The sequence below is a fragment of the Pezoporus occidentalis genome, unplaced genomic scaffold (assembly GCF_034315485.1).
Source record: "Pezoporus occidentalis ecotype Australia unplaced genomic scaffold, CSIRO_AGI_Poc_V1 ctg98, whole genome shotgun sequence".
Lineage (NCBI taxonomy): Eukaryota > Metazoa > Chordata > Aves > Psittaciformes > Psittacidae > Pezoporus > Pezoporus occidentalis.
The window spans coordinates 3217116-3241389 of record NW_026916347.1 but is presented as its reverse complement, the minus strand read 5'-3'; the positions used below and the strand labels follow the sequence as shown (position 1 = coordinate 3241389).

General features: G+C 38.2%; 1 protein-coding gene and 1 long non-coding RNA gene across 6 annotated transcripts in view; both read left to right on the top strand.

Annotated features, from left to right (window-relative positions):
- PANK1 (pantothenate kinase 1) overlaps nucleotides 1–23421 on the top strand; it is a 39276-nt gene extending 15855 nt beyond the window's left edge. For all 5 annotated transcript variants that reach the window (XM_062606737.1, XM_062606736.1, XM_062606738.1 and 2 more), the window contains 6 exons: nucleotides 4348–4700; nucleotides 13072–13325; nucleotides 15564–15740; nucleotides 16144–16267; nucleotides 21173–21298; nucleotides 21904–23421. In XM_062606737.1, the coding sequence (XP_062462721.1) occupies nucleotides 4348–4700; nucleotides 13072–13325; nucleotides 15564–15740; nucleotides 16144–16267; nucleotides 21173–21298; nucleotides 21904–21963 (1094 nt within the window). In that variant the 3' untranslated portion in view covers nucleotides 21964–23421. The remainder of the gene's footprint in view (nucleotides 1–4347; nucleotides 4701–13071; nucleotides 13326–15563; nucleotides 15741–16143; nucleotides 16268–21172; nucleotides 21299–21903) is intronic.
- On the top strand, nucleotides 4956–8290 carry LOC134157622 (uncharacterized). Its single transcript, XR_009962395.1, has 2 exons — nucleotides 4956–5038; nucleotides 5913–8290. It is a non-coding gene; the product is annotated as an uncharacterized LOC134157622 (long non-coding RNA).
- Nucleotides 23422–24274: the final 853 nt, after the last annotated feature.

Sequence of the window (24274 nt, the reverse complement as noted above, 5' to 3'; positions counted from 1 at the left end):
TCTCCCTTCCCCTGAGCTGTTGTCCATGTGGAGCAGGTTGTGATTTGGTATTTACCCCTCACCCCTCTCCTTACATTGTGTGTTAAAGGCAGGGTTTTTAAAAATCAAATGTGTTCAATTGTGAATGTAATAATGCCTTACAGGAATAGCTCTCTAGGTTCATACCCTTCAAAGTTTGTACAGAAACTAGGTAAAATATGTCATGGAGTGTCTCATGAGTGAACCTTTCCCCCAGATAGCACAGCTGTCGGTGTGCATCAGATTACCTAATTATGCAATGCTATTGATACCTTCTGTTTGCATTGTCACATGCTTGTGCAGCAGATTTTGGAGTAATGGAGATCTTTAACTCAAGATAACAAGCCAGTAAGTAGTTGGTGCAGCTTATTAGCATAAAGAGAATTAATTTTCTTAAGGTAAGTAAAGTCTTTGGTTTATGCTAGGCTTTTAAGAATGCATAATTTATCTTGACACTTTCTGTATCAGTTCCATGGGTCTTAGATTTTATAGTGGTGTTACTTTTTATGACCTACTGCTATGTAGCAGTACAGAGCAATACAGTAGAATAGGTGTGTTTTCGCCACCGTAATAGGTTGCATTGATCCAGTACTGACAGCTGAAAAGAGAGAAATTGGCTCATAACAGTCTTGCCAGACAATTTTAGTTAAGTGCATTTTTTACACTGTGAAAGCATCTCTGCAGCATATCCCGTGTCTTAAGTCTTCATGGTAAATCACACAATTTTGAATAACTGTTATCAGCCTAAGATGTGGATATGATGGATTTCACTTTCCCCTCCTTGCTTTTCTGGCTTTTAAGTACTCAACAAATGTTGAGTTTTATTCAGTGTTTTGTCTGGTTATCAATCAAATGCTGAATTTCCAGTTTAAAACAAAAAATCTGAACAGCCCTAAAAAAAACTCCACAATTTTCCCTCAAGTCTATGGAGACTGTATCAACATAAATACCTTTCTTTCTTCATGTCCCCAGTCTGTAGTAGTGAGGGCCCTAATAATTTTGGTGGCCTCTGTATGGTCTTACTGCCTGTATTCAGGGAGGTGGCAGAACTCAGGAACACCTTGCAGCCTGCATGTATGCTTCCATTACCACTGCATTCAGCAGTGTCAGGGAAGTTGAAGTGTGTATGTACCAGCTAAGGTGGGGTGTCTGAATATACCGAAGTGACAGAACTTCAGTGGTGCGTTTCATTTTGGCATGTGACAATAATAACAAAAGGTACAATGAAAAAATCTTTTAATCACTGTAATACAGAAGTGTTTCTACTGTCACTCCAGTTTTATGGAAGTTACATGAATTACAGTGGGACTTGTCAGGAGCTTTGAGTCTTGGGTTTTGTCCTCATTGGTCAACCAGTCAAAATAGTTGTCTTTGCTGCAAGTGAGTTCAACAGACAGCTGGTGTGAAAAACTGTGAAGAAAATTAAGCTGTTGTTCTGTGTAACCAAAATACTAGTTGTCGTGGACTGATCTTGTGCTCTCTATTTGTGCTGAAGAAAACTGCAGTTCTAAGAGCAAAGTTCTTTTCTTTCTGCAGCTCTGTTTGGCTTGCAACAAAATGAAAGGAGCTTAGATTCACAGAGAGAAGAATCAACAACAACAAAAAAGAAAGTGTTTTGGTATTTCTGCTTGCTTTTTAAATGTGAGCATTATCTGTACCTCGGTCAAGAATTGTTTTCTACAGCACCTGTTCTTTGTTAATGATTTATTTATGATTCCTCAGAATGTTAAGATATAAAATAAATGTCTTGGCAGTCATTTATGGGCTCTCAGCTGTTAGTACTTAATGCTTTTATTGTTGGATGTGTGTTTGATAGGAGGCTGGAATGCTCCTTCCCTCTCTTAAAATCTACACTGTAGCTTTAAAGCAACTGTTGGTACAGGTAGATTTTATGCCCGTGATGTCGAATATTGGAAGTTGACTTACATCTAGCTGCAGGGTGGTTCTGTATCACATAGTCCAGCCATGCTACTTTTAAAATTAAAATTCCTGCCTACATAGTTAAGATACATCTGAGGAGGAGACTTACTGTTCCAGTGGGACAAGTAATTAAAGTTCTCAGCAGCTTAAATAAAGATTTGTGAAAATTACTAATGCAATTGGCATCCTGAGCTCTGCTGCATTATAGTGTTGGTAGTGTGGACCAGACCACTCTTGCTTAAATATTTACCTTGTACTTCCAGAAGTGCTTGAGTTACACCCATACCCCCACCACCCCCCCCCCCCCAAAAAAAAAAAAAAAAAAGCAAGCACAACCTATTTTTAAAACACCTGGTTTACATTTTTCCTATTTCAGGGAGCTCTTGTTCATCTGCATAGTATGTATCTTCCCAAATAGTATGTATCTTCCCAAACATCAAATTAGACTTCACTTCAGTGCCTTAGTGTCTTTGTGTCTTGCAGCTTGCAGGATATGGAAAAAGAAATTAGATGTTAAAACAGATAAGAGTAGGTGCTTTTAGAAAAACTGAACAGTAAGCAAGCTACTTCTTGGAGTTTATGCATTTTGTCTGCCTTGTCCTTGGGGAAAGAGGGAGAAACTGATTCAATTATTTGGCATACAGCAAAGGAGCAAAATAACCTTTTTAAACCTCTGACATTTAAGGATTGGTTTAGGGGGTGGGGAATGTTCTGACAATTGTGAAACTGAAGTTTGAATTAGCCAGCCAGACAAGAGTGATGCTGAGACCTTTGTAAAAAGTAGAAGACTCTAAGCTCCTTTCAGCATAACGTTGAGTAACCTAATAGTAATCTGTGATGATGTGAGGAAAACTGTGATCATTACCTCCTATGCTAGTTAAAATCTTTGCCCCAGATTGCTTACATCTTGGTTCACTGGCAGAAAAATCAGTAATGTAAATGGTATTCATGGTTCGGAGTTTGTAGCAACACTAAGTTGAGATGCCCTAGGTGGTAGAATCTCACTTCTGGCAAGTCTGCCTGATTGTCCCTAAAAGCAGGAAAGTGACTATGTGACTCCTATTTTAGAAATATATCTTGGATGTTAAGCCACATGCTCAATACTTTTCATTTCATTTCTTTAGCAACATTACTAGCTGCCTTCCTTTGCAGTACCTGTATGTAGATTTTATATTCTCACCTCTTATTGCTTTATAAAGTTACTTGGCCTACAATTTGAAACGTGTGCTTGTATATACAAGCAGAGCAGGTACACCAATCGAGTTAGTATTTTATGCCTGCGGTTCTCCATACTCATTTTCTCTTGCTCTTAGCAGAACAAAGGCTTTGGTTGATCTAGGCTGGCTGTGGCAAATACGTATGAAGCTGTATGAAGATAGGATGAGAAAGTTGGGGCTGTTCAGCCTGGAGAAGAGAAGGCTGCGTGGAGACCTCATAGCAGCCTTCCAGTATCTGAAGGGGGCCTATAGGGATGCTGGGGAGGGACTCTTCATTAGAGACTGTAGTGACAGGACAAGGGGTAATGGGTTAAAACTTAAACAGGGGCAGTTTAGATTGGATATAAGGAGGAAATTCTTTCCTGTTAGGGTGGTGAGACACTGGAATAGGTTGCCCAGGGAGGTTGTGAATGCTCCATCCCTGGCAGTGTTCAAGACCAGGTTGGACAAAGCCTTGGGTGACAGTTTAGTGTGAGGTGTCCCTGGCCATGGCAGGGGGGTTGGAACTTGATGATCTTAAGGTCCTTTCCAACCCTAACTATTCTATGATTCTGTATATGCTGAGAAGCAAATAGTGGCATTTCTTGTATAGTTGTATGATAGCCTAACACATACAGCAAAGGGTATGTTTCATATTTTCTCAAAACAATTGTCAGTGGTAAATATGGAACTTAAAATATCTTACTCTCTCTGCTAATATATACAAGCGGTGTAGTTCCAACAGAGCTGCTAGTTCTGGAGGGTTGAAGTCTGGAGACTCCCAGGATAATGGGAGTATTGCTGCTCAGACAGAGCCTTGTGACAGTGGAAATTCCATCTGGTCTTAGAAAGGCAGTTGTGGATGTTATGCAGTGGCAGTGTGACTTGAGAAATCTTGTTCTTCTGTTTGGTTGTTTCTTTCTCCTCTCCTCCTTAGTCTATTCTAACAGCTGGTGCCGGGAGTCAATTGGGTGAAATGCAATAAATGTGCTCTGTCATAAGGTGCTGTCTGAGGAATAAATGTTTTCCTGGGAAAAATACTTTCATTTTATTAAAACCTACTTCTCCAGAGAAAGAGTATCTTGAGGTTTTCTTTGTTCTTTTTCTTAACTGAGGTCATTGTGACTGCACTAAATTGTCCTTCAGCAAATGCTTCAAGTGATATGGGTAACCTCTATATTTATAGTGACTTTCTCTCTCCCCTCATCCTTAGCATTTCCATGGTTTGGAATGGATATCGGTGGAACGTTGGTTAAACTGGTCTACTTTGAACCTAAGGACATTACTGCAGAAGAGGAGCAGGAAGAGGTGGAAAATCTGAAAAGCATTAGGAAATACTTGACCTCCAATACAGCATATGGTAAAACTGGCATTCGTGATGTCCATCTTGAACTGAAAAATTTGACTATGTGTGGACGGAAAGGAAACCTGCACTTCATCCGCTTTCCCAGCTCTGCCATGCACAGGTTCATACAGATGGGTAGCGAAAAGAATTTCTCCAGTTTGCACACTACGCTCTGTGCCACAGGAGGTGGAGCTTACAAGTTTGAGGAAGACTTTAGAACGGTATGTGAATGGTTCATATGGGTTCAGTGGGAAGTACTTTGGGAAAAAAAAATTGTAGGAGTCCTGTAGAAATTTTCAGAGAAAACTTGTTTTGTAAGTCCATCCTAACTGGTTTAAGACTAACAGAATTAATTCACATTTGTTAATTAGTGGAATTGCTGAGATTTTGGAGGGGACAGGAAGAGGGTATTCTACTAAGTATTAACCGTGCAAGATAGCTTTAGAAAATGAGGGTTGGTCTGCTGGTTGTTTGTTTTTTTTAGAGTATAGCTGTGATGATCACATGCTTCATAATCAACTGAGAGTGTGTTACAACAACCTAGAAGCTGAGATTACAGGTGTTGTAACCTGTAGTTACAGGAACCTGAGAGTACAGGTATCGGAAAACCAGAAATGAAGCCATGCAGGCTGGAGATTAGGTTGAGGTTCCCTTCCCCTTGTACTGATCTTTAAGCAGACATAAGTCAAGACCTGGAAGACCAAGCGTGGTCCAAGGTTTACCTAACAGTAAACCTCACAGAAAACAGAAAAGGTGAAACCAAACATTAAACAGAAACTTGACCAAACGTGAAACCGAACTTAAACAGAAAACCATGCTTACTTAACAGTAGCAGCTAGCTTTTGATTTCAGTTCTGGGAGTGCATTATGAAGAAAAGCAGTTCATGAGATGATGGGGTCCCAGATCTTCTAGAAGTTAAAAATAACCTCTGTAGGCACTCCAGAAGGTGGTGTAAATCTGATGTATTGGGATGCTGCTGTTTGTACAAACTTCGGCAGTAGTCTTAACTCCCAGATGACTTCACTGAGTGCGCTGCAGAAATTGATTGTGGTGACAGAGGCATAGAGAGCCATTGTACAAACTGTATTAGAACTAGTCATTTGAAAGACGATTGCCTGTTGTGTATGTGTCTCAACTGGAGCATATCTCCATTTATTTTCTGTAAAAGAATGACTAATCTGCCTGCACCAGAGCAATCTCACTAAGATTAATGTGAATGATTTACTTGACAGACAGATCTGATATTTATGTCCCTAACTTTTGACCTGATCTTGGGGGCGAGGGATGGCTGCTGGGAATGACAGATTACATCAGTTCCTTTTCTCTCTCCGCTTCAGTCTAGGGAGCTATCATACTGATTCAGAAACTGCAATTGAGTGCAGTCCTTGGCTTTGTGTGCTTCATGTTTAACTCCAAGCATCTATTCCTGCAGTGCAAGAGATTTTTTCTTTGTGAATACCCCTCACCTAACAAATGACAGGATCCTAAGGAGGAGAGAGAATGCTGAAGATCAGCAAGAATCCCAGCTGTTATAGTGTTGTATAATCACCCTCAGTAAATTTTTGACATGGAAGCAGTTAGTCTTATGAAGTACTAGCAAGTTTCTGAATTGCTGTAGTAGTCCACTGCTAGTTACAAATTTCTTGTCCTTTAGGCTGGTTGCAAGTCCCTCATGTTAGGGTCTGCTGCTGCTGAGTCCTCCAAAGTTTTAGTTTGTCTCACAATGTGTAAGGATGTTGGCACCACATTAAGGAGGTTAATTCTAGTGTTAGTCAGTGTGGTATCAGTTCAGGTTTCCAAGCATCCTTCCACGTGTCTGCGGAATGATTCAGGTCATGTTCTGTAGTAACAATGAGAGGTCACTTTGAGACTTTCTGAAGAGGCTGACTATCCCTTTGGAATGGTCAGTCTTCCCAAATTCCTCTCTCCTATATATTGTACTAGGAGCTAGAGTTGCTTACTTGACAAGCAAGTTCATGACCCTTGCTCCCCCAGCAGTAGAACTGAACTGGAAGTTACCTGGTGGCTATCACAGCTTGGCATTTCTCTCCATAGCTTTGGCTTTATCTGGTATAAATATGCAGCTTACAGTGAGGGACAACTCTCTGTAATCTCTGTTGCAATATAATTAATGTAGCACTGGAAGCCATAACTGAAGTTGGAGCTGTTTTGCTAGTTATTGTGCAAAGATATGAGGTCATGTAGCAAATTACTGTCAGACTTAAGCATGAATCCCATATCACTGCAGTGTTGGTTAACATTCTGTGTGCTGCAACACTTAAGAGGTAGTTTAAGAAAAACACCATAAAAGCTGGCTGGGATGTTTTGTAGCAGTCAGTGAAGTGCACTCACAACTATGTGAGTGCTTTGGACATCTCTTCTTACAGCTACCTAGATCCACACCTTCCTTTATAGGAAGTATTTGTTGGCTCACTGTAATACCCATAGAGTATCACAGAAGCACAATACTATCCATTACATGAAGGCTTGCTTGCTTAATCTGTCTCAAAGGGCTGAGTGTCCTGGGTACTAGCACTTAAATTGTCATACTCCATTAGCCATTGTAACAGCACCTGGCTATCTCAGTGTGTTCTGCTGACTGTAAATTGACATTGGACAACAGCTTCAGGATTGCTCTTTCAAAGCATTGAAATGTCTGTTTCAAATATTTGATCACTCTAATGCACCTGCTGAAGTGGAGAGTACGTGCCAAGTCCTTCTGTTGCAGGATTCAATATTGTATAATGCCTTATATGGAAGAGACTTTAAATATTCTTGTTTCTGTTACTTGGAAGTGACGTGGAAAAACTGAAGTACATTTGTGAATGTTGATAATTTCATGAGAAATTTTGACTAAATGTTATGAAACTCATGAAACTGATACAGATCACGTGCTTTTGTTCTGGCTTTTGATTTCTCCATGTACATGATTTTAAGTTATTTGTCTTTTATGGTATTTCTAAATGCTTATGGGACTTTCAGGATTGCATAAGTTTAGGACAAATCATCCAGCATATTGCAAAACAGCATTCAAATCCCAAATAAGGAATCCTTCTAAAATAACAGCAACTTTTTCTCCTTAAAGTAGACAAGCAAGCAAGCACCCTGTTGTTCCTCACCTGTTCCAGTGTCTAATTTCAAATCCCTAAATGAGTTAAATAGGTTTGGTCTAGACATCTCTTTTGTGTATTACAAAATAAAATAGGGAGGTGTTTTCTGTTTACCTTAAGCCTGTCTTATGTGCCATAGAAAGGCAACTAAATCTACAAAGATAGCTAGGTTTAGCTATCTGATCTCCCTCTTATGTGATCCACAGTGTTGAATAGTAGGAGACCTGGAGAATTCTCCATGAACTGCATGGTAACTGCCAGCAATAACAATCAGTAGCCTGGCAAATCATTTAATTCATTCTTAAGATCTGAATGCTTCCCCTAGAAGCACTCTATTCATTAAGCTGGACCACAGAAATCATTTTTACCAACTAGAAGGTTATACTCATTGAACAACATCGGTAAGTAATGCACTGAAGGACTGTTTCCAGCTTAGAGCAGGTTTTTGGTTTGATTTGGTTTGTTTGTTGTTGGGTTTTGTTTGGTTTTTCTTCCTTTCTGAATAACTGGTTTTTATGTCTGGCTGACTTTACTTTCAGGTAACAGTGGTGTTAAAACATAGATGAATATGTTGATATGTCATCTAATTCTGATAATCTTTACCCAGTTACATACTGTTAACTGTAAATGCTTAAGTAACATCAGTTCTGTAAAAATAAGGAGTATCTATGCTTATATACCTGTAATAAAAATCTCTATACTTTGTGACTCCTCTGTCACATTACTTGTGCAAAAGTATGCTGTTAATGTAATGAGGAATAAATTAATAAGCTGTCACTCAGTTTTTTAAAGCAGCTGAATGTAAAGGATACATGGAGGATGAGGGGAGAATGGACTAATCAGACTTTTGCCTAAACCGGCTCTGTTGCAAAATTCCTTTCTGTTGCAGTGCGATCTTTGTATCCCTTTACTGAACACCTATAGAAATTTTACTGTCCTGTGTTGTAGGATGAGTAAGCTGTGTAACTCTAGGTTAGTGTAACTCAGTCAAAAATCTTGTTGCACCTCACTTGCTTGGAGGAGGCTGAGTGGTGCTGCTCAGGCCATAGATGCTGGCTTGTAGTGTGTAGACTGGGCTGGAGTTGAAAGCTGCATCTAAAGAATGAGTGAAATAAGTGTGGTTAACTTCTGTTACCACCACTGGACTTCCCACTGATTGCTGGAAGACTCTTCAGTAGGAGTGGGGAGAAGCAGTGTGCATCTTGGCACCTGCCAAGAGAGGGAAGCTATTCTTACACCTAGCTGGGCAAGAGGGCAGATTCTCTGCAGAAGATCCCAGACTAGTTGGTTTTTTTATGCCTCAGCAAAGTTGGGCTTACCCTTTATTTGCATTATACTTTGTCTTGTTTGAATGTGAGTGGCTATTTCCCACCCTCAGGGTGTGGAATCAGCGGGGGGAGTGCCTCATTTGAGCTCAAAAAGAAGCAGGTTTAGCAGTTGAGGTAAAGACAATAAAAATCTAAAGGAAGAAAAGTATGTCTTTATGAAAGTGGAGGATCCGTAATGGGAGGGAGATAGAAGGAAAAGCTAGGCTGTAAGCTATTATAAGAAATAAAAACTGGCACAATGCCCAGAAAGCATATAAAAGCCCCAGTGATATACTAAATGAGGCTGTTGTAATTGATAGTTAAAAACTTGCAAGATGTTAGTTCCTAACAATTTCTTACAGGAAAAAAAAAAATCATGTGTCTGATTGAAAGTCCAAGAGACAGATGAACTCATTACTGCGTGTAGGTTTGGACATTTCTGTGCTCATCAGAACTTGGTACCTGAAAATTCAAACTGAGTGAAATCTTGGGCTGGAATTTCATTGAAAAATGTCTGTACACCAGTGTTGATCTGTTAGGGTGCATAGATGTGTTCACTGCTTCCTTGCTGTCTTGCACTTGCTTGTGTTGAAGTCCCAAGTCCCTCCTTTTGATGGTGCTGAAGAATTTGGTGAGAGATTCAAAGTGTTTTGTTCTTTCCCTTACCTCAGTATTTAAAAAGCAGTCTAAAATAAAGAGGAATTTCTGCAGTGCAGAAAAATAGGTCTTGTAAGAAATGTACATATGGTTTCCCTGTAACCATCATCAATTTTCCCTCCAGGGTCTTGTATGCTGCTTTGCTCTTCAGCTTTTCCTTGCACAGCACAACTTTCTGACATAAATCTTTTCTGGATAGTCACATAGTTACAGGAGTACAGAGTAGGATAAGTTGACCATCATGCTCTCTGCCCTCACATTAGGGTTTGTAAAGGGCTGGAAGCTATCTGCAAATGCATTTTGTAAAAAGTAAGAAAAAAAAAAAAAACATAACATTAAAACATGCTTCTACACACAGCTCCTGGTTTTGCTCTGCACTTTTGCACCTTAAATTTTGTTCCCTCAAGAAGCAGCAGTTTGAACAACTGAAAGATGAGGACTAGTAGGGTGTGGTAGGTCAGATCACGGCACCAGAAAACACCCTAACAATTTGCCTAATCACACAGCAGTTATCATCTTTACAGGCACATCTATTTTGTGGTACAGTTCTGCTGCTTGAGCAAAGACACAAATAAAGAGAAGGCAGTTATATATACAGGGAAAAGTCTTGGGAATTGTGACCCTTGTTTTATCATGACTTATTGTTCAAGACTGGGTTACAGCATTTCTTGCAACTGTGCCCTCATTTGTGTTTAGAAATAAGAGCAGTCGTAGCTCACTGGGCTGTTTGGAGCCGCAGAGGTCTAGTGGCTGCAGAGTTCATGGTTCTCTGAATGAAGGTGGGTTGACATGGAATACTGATGCCAGTCTTGCTCCTCCCAAAAACGAAAACCAGACTGCTGCAACAATGCAGGGAAATAGTTTTTCTGTCTATGGATCTCATACATGAAAGAAAGCAATCGCAAGGCTTTTCTGCTTACAGTATATCAGCTGTTAAATATAGCACAGAGCTATAAAAAGCAGAACAGATTCTAGTATGTCTTTTTTACATGGACGGCTGGACCTAATAAAACTGCTATGCTTAGTGCTTGAAAAAGAACCTTTGATTAGGGTTTTTTGTTCTGTCCTTACAGGATTGGTGGTCTTAGTGGAGACTTTGTAGAAACCAGGATTTTGTCTGTGTTTTTATGCTGACACCAGAAGTGTTTTCCTCTTAGATTTATATTGCTGGCTCGTGTCTTGCAGGGTCTCTCACTGATGCTTAACCTATTTGTAAAGGTATAACATGGATGAGACAAAAGCAGCTTGTGGCTGTGTGTTTGGCTTATGAGAGAATGGAGATTTTGACAGTAGGGGCTGTAAATCTACTAATGGCTTGTCTTTATATATCAGGATTCTGGTTCATAGCATGTTTATGCATGCTGTATCTGTATTAGGTCATGTTTGGTCATGCTGCATCTAGCTTACACAGTAAAATGAGGAAATCGAATATACAGCACATAACCTAGAGAGAGATCATGATTAGTATAGAATCTTTCCTTATTTTTACGAGCTTTGTGCAATGTTAGTTGTGTTTTAATAAAACAAATCCTCTAACAAGTGATGACTCATTGGGCTCACAATGTTCATGGTGAAAGATAGTGCATGAAGCATTTATTTTATTAATGCCTCATAGTGTGTATCTCTTGATTGGAGCTTTTCCTCTCAGTCTAATAGCGAGAAATTACTGAAATACATGATATTTTTGAAGCAGCCTAAAGATTTTTGTAATGTTTCTTTAAAAACCTTTTCTTCCGATTTGTGTTTATTCTTTTTATTTGTTGGCTAAGTGGTTTAAGTCTTTTATGCTGCACTTCTGGGCTTGTAACTTGTGTAGCCATGTGGTAATAAATGAAAATTATTTCATAATAAATGAAAATTATTTCAAGAAAAAAATACAAATGGATTTTAAAAGTTGCAGGAGGAAATACTTAAAAAGACATTGTCTCCACCTTCCTCTGTTGTCCTATGAAGAACTGGATCTATATATTGAGGTCTTTGAGACTGCTAGTTTGGGGTTTTTTGGTTTTACTTCTTTTCTATGTTTCTAGGGTTTGAAGATTAACAAGTGTAACAAAAAGGCAGATGCAAAGAATAGAATGGCTTTCAGTTAAGGCAAGTTAGAGCTATGTTCAAGTAGAGAAAAAACCTGGGAGAGATTTAAGTAGCTCAAAAGAATGTAACCTATTGGCCATGCCCGTTCCACAGAAATATCTTGCTTCTCTATAGTGACTTAATATAGCTTTCAGAATTAAAAATAGGAGGTAGTTAGCCTTGTAAATCTCTTCCATTAGCTGTTATAAAAACATCCTGAAATATGCAAATGTTTGAGAACAGCTTTCTACTTACAAATTCCTTTTGTTCCTAATAGCCTGTAGCTTCTTCTGCTAGAAAGTGGAGTTGGGTAAGACCTGCTTTTGGGGACGCAAATGACCGCAGGGTTTGGATGGACAGCTACTATTTTATTTTTTTCCTCCCTCCCTCTCCTCTCCCTAACATAAGTCAAAACTCAATGTCATCTGGAAAGGAGACTTTCTAAACAGATTGTCACTGTGTCCTATTTCAAGAAAGGGATACAGTTTCTAATTCTAGTAAACAGAATGCTATGGCAAGTAGGCACGTCTGCTTAAATACAATCACAGATGACCTGTGAGATCTCAGAGGGCATGTCCTTTGAAGCTCTTATGATTGTTTTTCTGCCTTCTGTCACAGTTGTATTTCTGTTAACATTTTGCTGGGGGCATGGGCCTGACAGTATTTTTGGTTGGTTGTGGGTTTTTTTTACATTGTTTTTCACCAAACATAGGGAATCCTCTTCTTTTTTTTTTTTTTTTTTATATTGAGGCATCTTATAATTAATAAATAATAATTATTAAATAATTAATAAAATAATAAATAAAAATAATTAATAAAAATAGCTCTCTTAGATTACTGCTGATGCATACTGGGAAAACATCAGATCATATAAGCATAACTCACTGCATATTTAATGCATATTAACATAAATGTGCACTTCGTAAGGCTTTATCTTCTTTAACTGGAGTTTCTTGCTCTTAAAGTTTCTATTAAAAATTTCATTGAATTGCTGGGAAATGTAGTTGGATGATAACTTGGATATAGCACTTTGCATCCTGTCCAAAAGCTGCAGAACACAGCTCCCCTTGGCATGGGATAAGGGGAGAAAGAAATTTATTGCTTCAGAATACTGGGGGGGACGACGACGACACGACACGGACACACAACGGAGGGCAGGACAACGGAATGTTTCCTGCTTGCAGAGCAGGGAATGTCTCAAAGGCAAAGGAGCTAGGCGATGTTACTGTGCAGCATGTCATTGTTTTGGGAGTTGCCCACTGTTGGGTGGATAACAAACTTTTTATTTTGGACTTCATGCTTACACAGATCTTTGTACTGTTTAAATAGCATAATGTGTTACTATTAAAGTGATCAAAGTGCTTCAGCAGAGCCTTTTGTCCTTCTCAGTGTTGTATCATACTAGGAAGTGTTTGTTTATTAATTTCCTGTTGCTGTTTTCCAGATTGCTGATCTACAGCTTCATAAACTGGATGAATTGGACTGTTTGATCCAGGGCCTCCTTTATGTTGATTCTGTTGGTTTCAATGGCCAGCCAGAGTGCTATTATTTTGAAAATCCTACAGATCGTGAACAGTGCCAGAAAAAACCTTACTGCCTTGATAATCCATATCCTATGCTGCTGGTTAACATAGGCTCAGGGGTCAGCATCCTAGCTGTTTATTCTAAGGACAACTATAAGAGAGTCACAGGATCCAGGTAAATTTAATTGCATGTTCTTTTAATTCTGTTTTCTCTACTAATTGAACAGATAGAACCAATCAGTGTGACTAGTAGGTGCAGCCCCAAATTGTGCTTGTCTTTTTATTTCTTTTAAAAGCCTACCAGTACCAAGGCTGGAAATATCCTAGGATTCTTACGGGGGGGGGGGGGGGAGGGGTCTTTATATCAGGAAATCATTGATCCATTCAACTTTAGAGCTTAGTCTCTTCTTGGTGTTCTTACCTACATTCTGTCTCTTGCTGTGAACTACCAAAATAAAGCTGTCCTGGTAAAGGAATCTTCTTTCCCCTGCTTTGATCCCCCAGAACAGCCAGAGCAGTGAAAGAAAAGTTTTGGGGTTAAACAATAACCTCTTGCTTAGTAGTTAGGTTGAATCCAGGATATAGGAAAACTTTGCAGAATTACCCGGTACTACTGGATTTTGGCGGAGGGATCTCACTAGATCTCTTGTTTCCTTACCGATTGCACTAGTCTTTGGACCATGCTGCTAAATTAAGAAATGCCATCATGTAAAGACTAGAACCTGATTGTCTGTATTCTTACTTTGTTCTTAGCGTGATTTTAGCCTCCCTTAGCTAGTGCTCTCTGAAATGGCTTGTAAGGTACAGCTGAGTTGAAATTGTCTCTGGGCTACGTTCCATAATAAATTTAGATGTGACTGCTCTGTTTAGGAGTCCAGGATTTCAGTAGTGTGGATGCAGAATTTTGTTCTCAAGGCCAAAAGTCAGCCTTAGGCATGTTTAAGTTCACACTATAGAGGTGGCAACCATGCTTACTTATAGGAAACAACTTGGTTACAAATATGTCCAGGCTAGTAGTAAAAGTATCTATAAATCTAACCCACTTTTTTTCATACATGCAAACCAAATTGATACACTTCATTTTTAGTAATCTTGTAATCTTAAAAACAAACCACCAAAACGGAAACCTAAATAAAAAAATAAAAATCCCATTCCAAAACAACCACCAAAGAATCTTTTTGGGTTTGCTGTAGTCCCTTCCAAACTGCATTCTGTTCTTCAGTGCATGGTACATATAATAAAGCTTTTCCTATATAGTGCACATGACTGCCTATGTGTCTTCTGTTGGCTTATCTAGGGCATATCTTTGCCGCCATGGTAGCCACGAGCTGTTTTTCTGTTTACGATGCAGATGAACACAAGTTGAATGGAAGAGGCATCAGTTTTCTTGCAATTCTGATTGTTTTTCAAGCATAGCACTTTTAGTATCTGTAGATGTGCTTCCCACCTTTCTACTACGAAAGAAAAAACATGACTGCAGTAGGTTGCTGACTTACTATAGATGATGAAATAAGTCCTGTCTTGTGGCTGGTGTACAGAGCTTGCTGCTGTTCAAATACTGAATATATTACAGTGCTGCTAGACTGTTGTGACTAAATGGTGTTCTATCTGACCACCCATACTTTCTTGTGAAGTGCACGTGTGTGTCTCACTGGTCCTCTCATTTAAAGTGGCTACAGATGGTGTGACTGCGATCAGTGCAAATAAAGTAGCTTTCTCAAGGGTTACAAAAGAATGAGGAAGGATGTAGAGCTTAGTAAGTTGAAGTTCATCTCTGTTAAGACTAGAGAGTCCAAAGTAGAATTTTTATGAATGAGTTACCAATCTGCTAAATTTATGTAGTCAGTAAATATTGTACTTGAGCCTGTGCAAGATATTAAAGTGACTGATTTCTTCTTGAAGAAGAGCTCTTCAGAGGGCTGAGATGTTAACAGCTGATACTAGCCTTACTCTGAACAGGAACCAATCAGACTGCCGCTGGCTAGGGGGGCAAGATCTGTCTTGGCTGCCTACCCCAGTGTAGATATTTAGGTTTGATCTCTATTTATTCTTTCATCACTGTCTTAAGTGATCTGCTGGCCAATTACTCTTGCGCAAGGGCAGCTTACTAGAGTGCTACAAATAGCAAGCTGACATCTGCAGTGTTGGATTGGACTTTATTCTCAGCTAACCCTTTATTTAGTATCATTTCTCTGATTTAAATATTAAGGACTTAAGAGCAGTTCAGTTAAAACCATGCTGGATGACATTTGTTAAATGGAAACTTAATTCAGGGTGTCTGTCTTCACTGCTCTGAAGGAGGAGTTATAAGTTACAGTTGGTAGCTATCTAGACCATATTGCAAACAGGAGTCTGAAGGGCTGTGTTAAAAGTTGGTTCAAGCTGCTGGTCTGATGGAACTGTGCTTTTCTAGTCTTGGAGGAGGAACATTCCTGGGCCTGTGCTGTCTGCTGACTGGCTGTGAGACATTTGAAGAAGCATTAGAAATGGCTGCCAAAGGAGACAGCACCAATGTGGATAAGCTGGTGAAGGATATTTACGGAGGAGACTATGAGCGGTTTGGCCTTCAAGGGTCTGCTGTAGCCTCAAGGTATGTGTTAATTGAGCTGGTTTTAGTTGTTCCTTGGGAAACTTACTGTGCATGCTGAGCTGAGTGCGTAATCCCTGAACTATGTACTAGGTCCATGTGGAAATGTCACTCTGAATGTATCATGTTGTTTGCCCTTAGATCTCTCACCTACTTCCTTCTTTTTTTTTTAAAAAACAAGTGTAAGCAGTGCTTGGTGTAGTTTGCTTCAATTTAAATTACAGTTATTTTAGACATGTCTTTGCCCATTGTTGTGCCTTTCCAATGAGATCCCTTTTCACATTTCAGGTCTGTCTCAAATCAATGGATATCAAATCCAAGCAAAGCTTACTAAATGATAAAATTTATAAGGGCTTTAAGCACTCCTGAATAACTCATATTAAAAGGAATAATCTTCCTTACACAGCTTTGGTCATATGATGAGTAAAGAAAAGAGAGATTCCATCAGTAAAGAGGACTTGGCTAGAGCTACTTTGGTCACCATCACCAACAACATAGGTTCTATTGCTCGCATGTGCGCATTGAATGAGGTAAGAGTGCATATTTACTATGAGCTTAGAACCTTTACAAACAACATAGTAAGATTATCAGAATACGAAAATGCAAATTGGTGATATAGCAGGTATGTAGCTGGCCTTGGGAAATATGCATATGTTTAACGCGATGTCCTAACTTTGTGTTATGTGTATGCTTTGATGCAAAGTGTAAGGTACTTTGAGCTTCAGAGTTAGGGAGAAAAGAAGAAAAGTTGAATGTAAAGATCTCCTTGAACCATTGATGCCTAGAGCTGTTCAGTTGCTCTCAAGCTGTATGTAATACGTAGTGTATTAACACCTTTGTAATCAAAATTAATACTCCCAATTACCTTGTAGTTACTAACAGTCTTACCTATGACAGATACTTTTTTTTTTTAATAGCATTTTGTTTGACTGCTTTCAATAGCATGATGGGTTTAAACTGCATATTGTTTTAAATGGTTAGATACGAGATCCATTGTATTGGGTCAGAAAGAAAAAAAGTATAGGTTATTATCCTGCCTCAAACTCCTATCAAATGCTATTGCATGATTTTCTTTAGAATGATAGCTAGAGATGGATTGTTCCATTCATACACCTTTCCAGCTTCTAGCAGTTTAAAAAACACCCCTCCCCCAAAAAAAACCAAAACCCAGAAAAATAACACCCCCCAGAAAAAATTCAAACCAAACTCAAAAAATCCCCACCAAACCCAAAAAACCACAACCAACCAAAGAAAGAAACCCCACCAAACCAAACAAAAAAAGCCCCAAGTGCTTTAGGCACTTGTTTTCAGCTGCAAATTACATCCTTTACTATTATGTGGTAATTAATCGTTATCTGCTCTCAATTAATTTATCAAATCTCTTTTTAATACTTAATATCTTGAGCTCCATAGCATTTTTTGTTTAGAAGAAAGTGCTTCTAGTTTGTTTTTTTTTTAATCAACAATACACCCACACAGCCCTCCAAAACCCTAATAAAACTAACCCAGGAGAATCACCAAACTGCCATCTGATTACTTTACTGGGTCCTATCTAGCTTTTTGTTTTATGAGAAATAGCAAATATTGCTTTTGGTGGGGTTTGGTTTTGTTTTTTAATAAACCTTTACCATGTCTCTCTCTAGGCCTTTCCACCTGCTATTTTATCTTTTTAATATTGTATGGTTCTGATTTGGAGATCGAATGATCAGATCTTCATGCAGTATTCAGAGTGTGTTTGCACAGTGAATTTGTGTGATGCCATACTGATAAATTCAGTATTCTGACTTCCTCTACTAACAGTTCTTAATATTTGATTTTTGTGACCATGGATATCACTTTTAGGAAACCATCCACAGTCCCTCCACAGTCTTGATTGGGGGTAGCTAATTTGGAGCCTATCATTGTGTCTGAATACTGAAGTCTCTCTCCCCCCTTCTGTGTCATTTCACTTTTTTTTTTAACTTAAACTTCATCTGTTATTTTATTCCTTGGCCACTGTGTGTCTCTTCAGCATTGCTGTGCTGTTATTTTTTTTTTATCCTGACTTTCCTGAATATCTGCCAGTGCTTGTTATGTTTGTTGCTGATATTCCTCTGTAGAGCACTTTTAAAATATATTGAACAGGACAAATCTTAGTGTCTGCCTCTATCAAATGCCACTGATAACCTCCCTTCTTCCTGAAGAGTGGCTACAGACATTATTTTTTGGGCAATTTGACTCTTTCAGTCAGGATGATTCTCTTTCAGTGTTCTCTTTGCTTTCAGCTTCTTTACAGTGTTGCCTTGTGGCATGGAGTTCAAGCAGCATTGTACAGGGCTATCAAAGCATGGAGAGTTGCAGCAGGGAACTACATGTGATGCATTCAGAGGAGGAAATGGGCTGCTAATGAAACGAATGCTTCTGAGTCACTGTGAAAAAGTTCCTAACATCTTTGTTTTGTGGACAGGCTTTACTTAAAAACTGAACATGATCCACAGAACTTTGTGGAGGAATGTAGATTGATATGTAAAGCATTCTTCATTTTGCAAACAATATCAAAATGTAATTTCTCCAACACATGTGCTAAGTTATTTTGTAGCTTTAGAGAATGAAACCTTCATTTAGTAGCTTTACATACTATTAGAAAATTCAAACATGATATATCATTGCAAGTAAGCTGATCTCCAGAGAGCTTGCTCTCAGGGGCGGGGGGAAGTAATGCCATTGTTTTCTAAATAATCTAGACACCAAAACTACTTTTGGGTGATATGGCTCTTACTCTCACCAAGCTTGATGAATGAAATGCCTAAATAAGAGATTAAAAAAGCAGTCGAATATGATATATTCTTTTGTGGAGCTTTTCTGTATTAGATTAGGGTTACGGTAAATCTCACTTTTAAGTTGTCAAAATCAGTTTATGCCCTGAAGCATGAGTTTTGATAAGTTGGTTTTAGTTTGTTGTTTGGGGGTTGGTTTTCTGTTTTGTTTTTGGGTTGTTTGTTGGATGGGGGTTTTTGGGTGTGTGTTTTGGTTTTCGGGGTTTTTTTTTTCAATGCTTGCAGCTTTAATATTGTGTTGAAAATTACTTGCATATGTGCAGAAAAAAATGAGGCTGGGGAATAAATGAAATACTTTGTCTGCAGAACTTCAAAGCAAAGTTTGCTTGCACAAAGTTGGCAGTGGGGTAGAAAAATTCCATAGTCTGGAACCATTTGGCTGCACATCATTTGAAACAGTCTGTCTTAGGCACAGGAGAACTGCATAAAGGAAACCAGTCTCCCTGGTTTATACTTTCCTTACTAGCAGAACATGTAAGTTGCATCTGAATGAGGCTTCTTGCAAAAACATGTGCAGGAGGGTATTTTTTATTGCATCTTTGATACAGATTCCCCTATTCAATTATATTGGAAATATGTGTGTGTACTATATTGAAGCTATATTATAGCTTTCTTCTGTAGGGTAGTTGAACAAGTTAGCAAGACCCTACAAAGTGAAAGAGTCTTTTCCATGATGTTGTAATTTAGTTAGCTTAGTCATTTCATCACTATCAGTTCATCAGTTTAAGACTTCTTTCTTTCAGCTTTGAATGTTTCAGCAGTGAACAATTTAAAAGTAAATTGGCAAGACTCCGTTAGGAGATGAAAGTAGCATTTCTTCATTTTTTGACTCCTGAAATATGCCAAAGCTGGTTTTAGTTCAGTTCAAAACCCTAGAAAACTTTTAGCATCATTTTTAACCTGGTGAAGTCAAGCAATGTTGGAAAATGAAATTGATACAAAATTTGCATGTTGATATATACTCTCCAATTCTAGTAGCTATGACTAGTATTTTTAAATTTGAAATTTTCTGTGATTTCTGTATGCAGTGGTAGGTATTCAGTGTTGGATTTTTGGTAACAGTAACTTGTGTGCATTCAGCAAAAAATACAAATTCATGAAAATGAAATCCAAATGTAGATTCTAATAAATTTGATGGCATTGCATTATAGGCAATTAATTAGTTACATGTCCCTCCTTTGTCAGAAATTACTTCAGAGACAAAACTGCCTTGTCAGAGGATGCAGAGTGCTCTCGGCCCTGTTTAATAGCAGCCTGTTGAAAATTGAGAAGTTCTTATTTTCAGTCATAAAAGGTCCCATGAAGAAGTATGAATATGTTTTGTGTGGCTGCAGGGTCTATGGGGATAGATGACTCTGAATTATTTAAAGTTTGTGTTGATGTTTGGTTTGAGGACAATCAGACATGTAACTCAGTCATCAGAGACTGGATGAATGGATGATTGATTACATCTGGCTATTAACACTCTGAGTATTCAAGTGAAGATGTTCTCTGTGGTATGTCACATGCACAGTACCGGACATGACAAAACTGTGGTCTGCAGGGAGAGTAATTGCTGCAAAGCCGAGTGTTGGGCTTTATAGAGCTGAATGAACATAGAGAAGCAACACTTGGTAATTCTAGCCTGTGCAGATTTTTGATGCTAATTTTCAGCAGAGAACTCTAGAAGACACATTTGTAGAGCTCCTTCAGGACTCCTGTAAAAGCTTGTCTCCAAGATGGCCTTATGGCCTCCTACTGAGTCTTCTAGACAAATTTGACTGTATGGTGAACATCATATGGTACACCAATTCAAAATGCAAGTATGTTTTTGTGTATAGCAGGCAAAAGGTGGCTTGAGAAGATAGTTATGGGTATTGCTTAAGCACCAGAACTGTTGCTTACATGTGCTGGCGTGTGTACAGGTAATGATAGTGTGTGGCTTTCTTAATGACAGTGTAGTGCTGATTGTTCAAAAATCTTAAGCTTCTGTATGAAAACTGAGTACAAGTGAGCTTTGAAATAAAGGAATGCAATATATTCAAATATCATGTTGGCCATGTTTCACTTGCGTTTTGAAAATGGAACCAAAGTTGAGATAATAGATAATGAAAGATGCTTCTTCCCATCTGTAATGTAATCCTTCTTGGATACCCTTCAGAGGTTGTCCATCTGCATTTAATAATCATAGTGATCACTGAAAAGTTGCCTCATTTAACAAATGGGGGAAAGATGTCTTCAGTGCAGCCGTGTCATAGTCATATATGATTTAAAAATACCCCTGCTACACACACCCCCTGAAAAACCCAAACAGCCACAACCCCTCCACCCCCCAAAATACAGCAAGGCAATCATAACCCTGTTCATGTTGGGATGGCCATGGGCTTTTAAGCAAACATTCACCATATTCAGCATCTCTGGTATCAGCCTCTCACTTTCTTTGGATAACTCTTCTTTTTTTTTTTTCTCTTGCAAAATCTCGACTTAGCAGTCAGTAACTGTGATTAATTTTCAGTCTGGAGAATTTAAATGTTACCTAAAATTCCCATTTAACTTTATAGTGGAGGTAGAAGTACATGTTGGATGAGGCAAATAATGTAGCTGAATATAAATTTTCTGGTCTGGTTTTCAATTTTACAGAACATCGACAAGGTGGTTTTTGTTGGCAACTTTCTCAGAATTAATATGATTTCTATGAAGGTGCTAGCATATGCAATGGATTATTGGTCCAAGGGACAGCTGAAAGCTCTGTTTTTGGAACACGAGGTAAGGAAATGCATGTCAAACTTTTCTTTGTAATTCCAAAAATCTTGTGGTTCTTGGTGAAGTTAAAAGGGAGAGTTTCAGTGTTAACTGCTTTGAAGTGAATGCACAAACTTAAATTCAGCATCAATATAATTACACATTCATTTGAAAATATCCCTTGTTAACTCCCTGGCTTGATCGCTAATCTCATGGTATTTGTTGCTGAACATTGCACATCTCTTATTTTTGCTCTCTGACCTTAGTTACCAGCAATGTTCTTTTGCATGGTCTGGTATATAAATCTGAACTAGAACTAATTTTTTAAGCACAATTTTGAGATAAATATCAGGTGGATGTGTTCATAATGGAAATTGCCCTATTTCAGTCCAGCATCATTACAGTGGTTCTGTAGTTCCTTCTTTTTTGGCGATTTTGGACAACTGTGTGAGATGTCTCATGGTATAAGGCCTTTTCTTGGACCTAAACAAGATCATATTAAAGTAAATACTTGGCACAGCAGTCTTATAAGAAAGGTCTTTAAATTGCCTTAACAGACTGTACATGTTCATGCTTATGTCTTATTTTGGGATTTGATTGGTTTTGGTTTCCCTTTGCCTTGTTTAAAGGGTTATTTTGGAGCTGTTGGGGCTCTTCTAGAATTGCTTAAAATGACAGATGATCAGTGATGAAGCTGTCTGAAGGAGATTCCTACTGCAGATGCTGCTGGATAAGAGTGAAAGCCACTACAAGGATGGAAATGAAGCCATTATGGTAGTTCTACCTGCTGGATTTGTAAATAATTTAAAATTCTTTTAGTGATCTTTAACTTCTGGGTTTTGAGCTTATACTTAAGAATTCATACTGGGAATAATGAGATTTTTTTTCTGTACACTGTATTTTTTAGGGGAAAAATGTGCAAAGCGGCCAAACATACAGATTTTATGGATTTATTTTAAAAAGCAGATACTGTTTAATATAGAAACTACAATATGAGGCATCTGCTTTTCTTCTGGGGTTTACTGATCAGTGTGGTAATTATAACTTCATTTAGTAATCACTCTAGGAGATTTTTTTATCTTATTTTCATGACGTTTCATGATTTGTTCTTGGTTTCAAATGAAACTACAAAGCTGATGCATTTTACTGTGAAAACTAGTCATTGATTTTGTTTGCCTTTCCTTTCCTCATTAGATGAGACACTTTCTTATTTAATATCTTCCCTGCTCCTCCCAGAAAATAGATTTACAAACTTTCTGTGGCTACATGGGTTTCTGGGCAAGACTGTGAGAAAACTTGGTGGGGCAGGGGGTTTAAGATTATAATGTTTTCAGTAGTCATGACTTGCAGCAGGAACAGAGTGCTAACTGGTTTTGCAGGACTAATTGTCCTCTATGTTAAAAACTTTAAACAAGATGTAAACTAAAATCTTAATTATTTGCTTGACACTAAAATGAAATCCTGTTCCTGTTGAAAATCACTGATCTATACAAGGAGTACTGTAGTACAGATGTTATTTATATGGTACATACTTGGTGTTAGATGACAAAGGGAGGAGTTTGTGTTCATTTATTTGAAGAATTTTCTGTAGTCTGCAATTTTAAACTTGTTCTTAATCAAAAACAACTGATAATTGCATTATTCAAGGCCCAGTTTCTAAAATTAGCAAAATACTGACTAATGTATTTTCTGTTTTTAAACTGAGGTTAACTTTCCCTCCAGGACACTAAGACCTGAGTGGGTTTTCCAATACAGTATTTTCTACCTTTTTTGATTTGTAGACTTCTCTAGATTATTTTTTTCCCTGTTAAATAGAGACCCTTTTGAAACCTATGTTGTTAGGTTGCTGCATGGCATGTAGAAGCTTGCTGTTCTTGGACACCCTGAGGGCTCACAAATCAGAAGCTGAAAAACAGTCCATAAATTTTGTCTTGCAAAAACTGTATGTGATATCACATAACGTAAAGGGCTCATCAGATGAACAGTATAAAATTCAGACACATGTATTATCCAGTATATTTTTGGAAGAGGGTTTATTTCACTTTTTTTAATAGTCATTAATTTCTCCCAAATGCTGAAATAAATTAATATCGACAAAAGTGTTAACTTGTCTGATGGAAATAAAGACCACTACTGTTTTGACTGTTTTAGTGTTTCTGTGGTATTCATTTCTTGAAATCAGTGATGTGAAATACATAACACTGTTTTGTCACATAACTTGTTATTTCTATGATAATTTTTTGATTCTTGACTTTTTTTTACTCTTCGTTACATTGCTTTGGTCTGTGAAGCTTTTTGCCTCCTTGAAGTTGACTCTTTCACAGACTGTAAACTACAACATGAGACTAATAGCACATTGTAGTTGATATTTCATCTAATATTGAGCTTGAGGTAAGTGGGGATAGTTCTGCTTAGTGCCTCCTTTATCTCCTGTTAAAAATGAAACTTTCATTAAGCTTACTTGGTGAGTCTTGCCTGCAACTCGTTGGTTTATATATATGTTGGCGCTTTTTAAGGAAGACTTCAAAATGTTTAAGAGGTAACTGCATTTCTTAAGGTAAACAGTAGAGGGAAGCATAACATCGACAATGTAAATATGCTTTGCTAAAGCAGTGGAAGTCGGGGCAGTTTGTGGGGTTGGCTGGTTTGTTTCAGAGAAAGATTCCATCTTTTTCTGTAAGATTCCAGGGACTGTCAGGTAAGCTGATGACAGCAGCCCTAAGAGAAACACAGAATAAAACTTTAACTGCAAAATGCTGGTTTGAAATTTAAAATGCTCAATAGGCAAGTTGCTGTAGTTAAAGAGCTGGGAAAATACTCTAAAATGCACAAATGAGTATATTTGTTTGAGGAAAATATTAGCAGACTAACAGGATGAAGAGTTTTGAGAATTCACTAAGTAGGAGAAATTAGTCAAAAAAAAAAAACAAACTCAGAAACAAAACCCATTTTAAGTTAAATTCTTCCTTTCCCAAAGGAGAAAAGCCCGCTGCAGCAGTA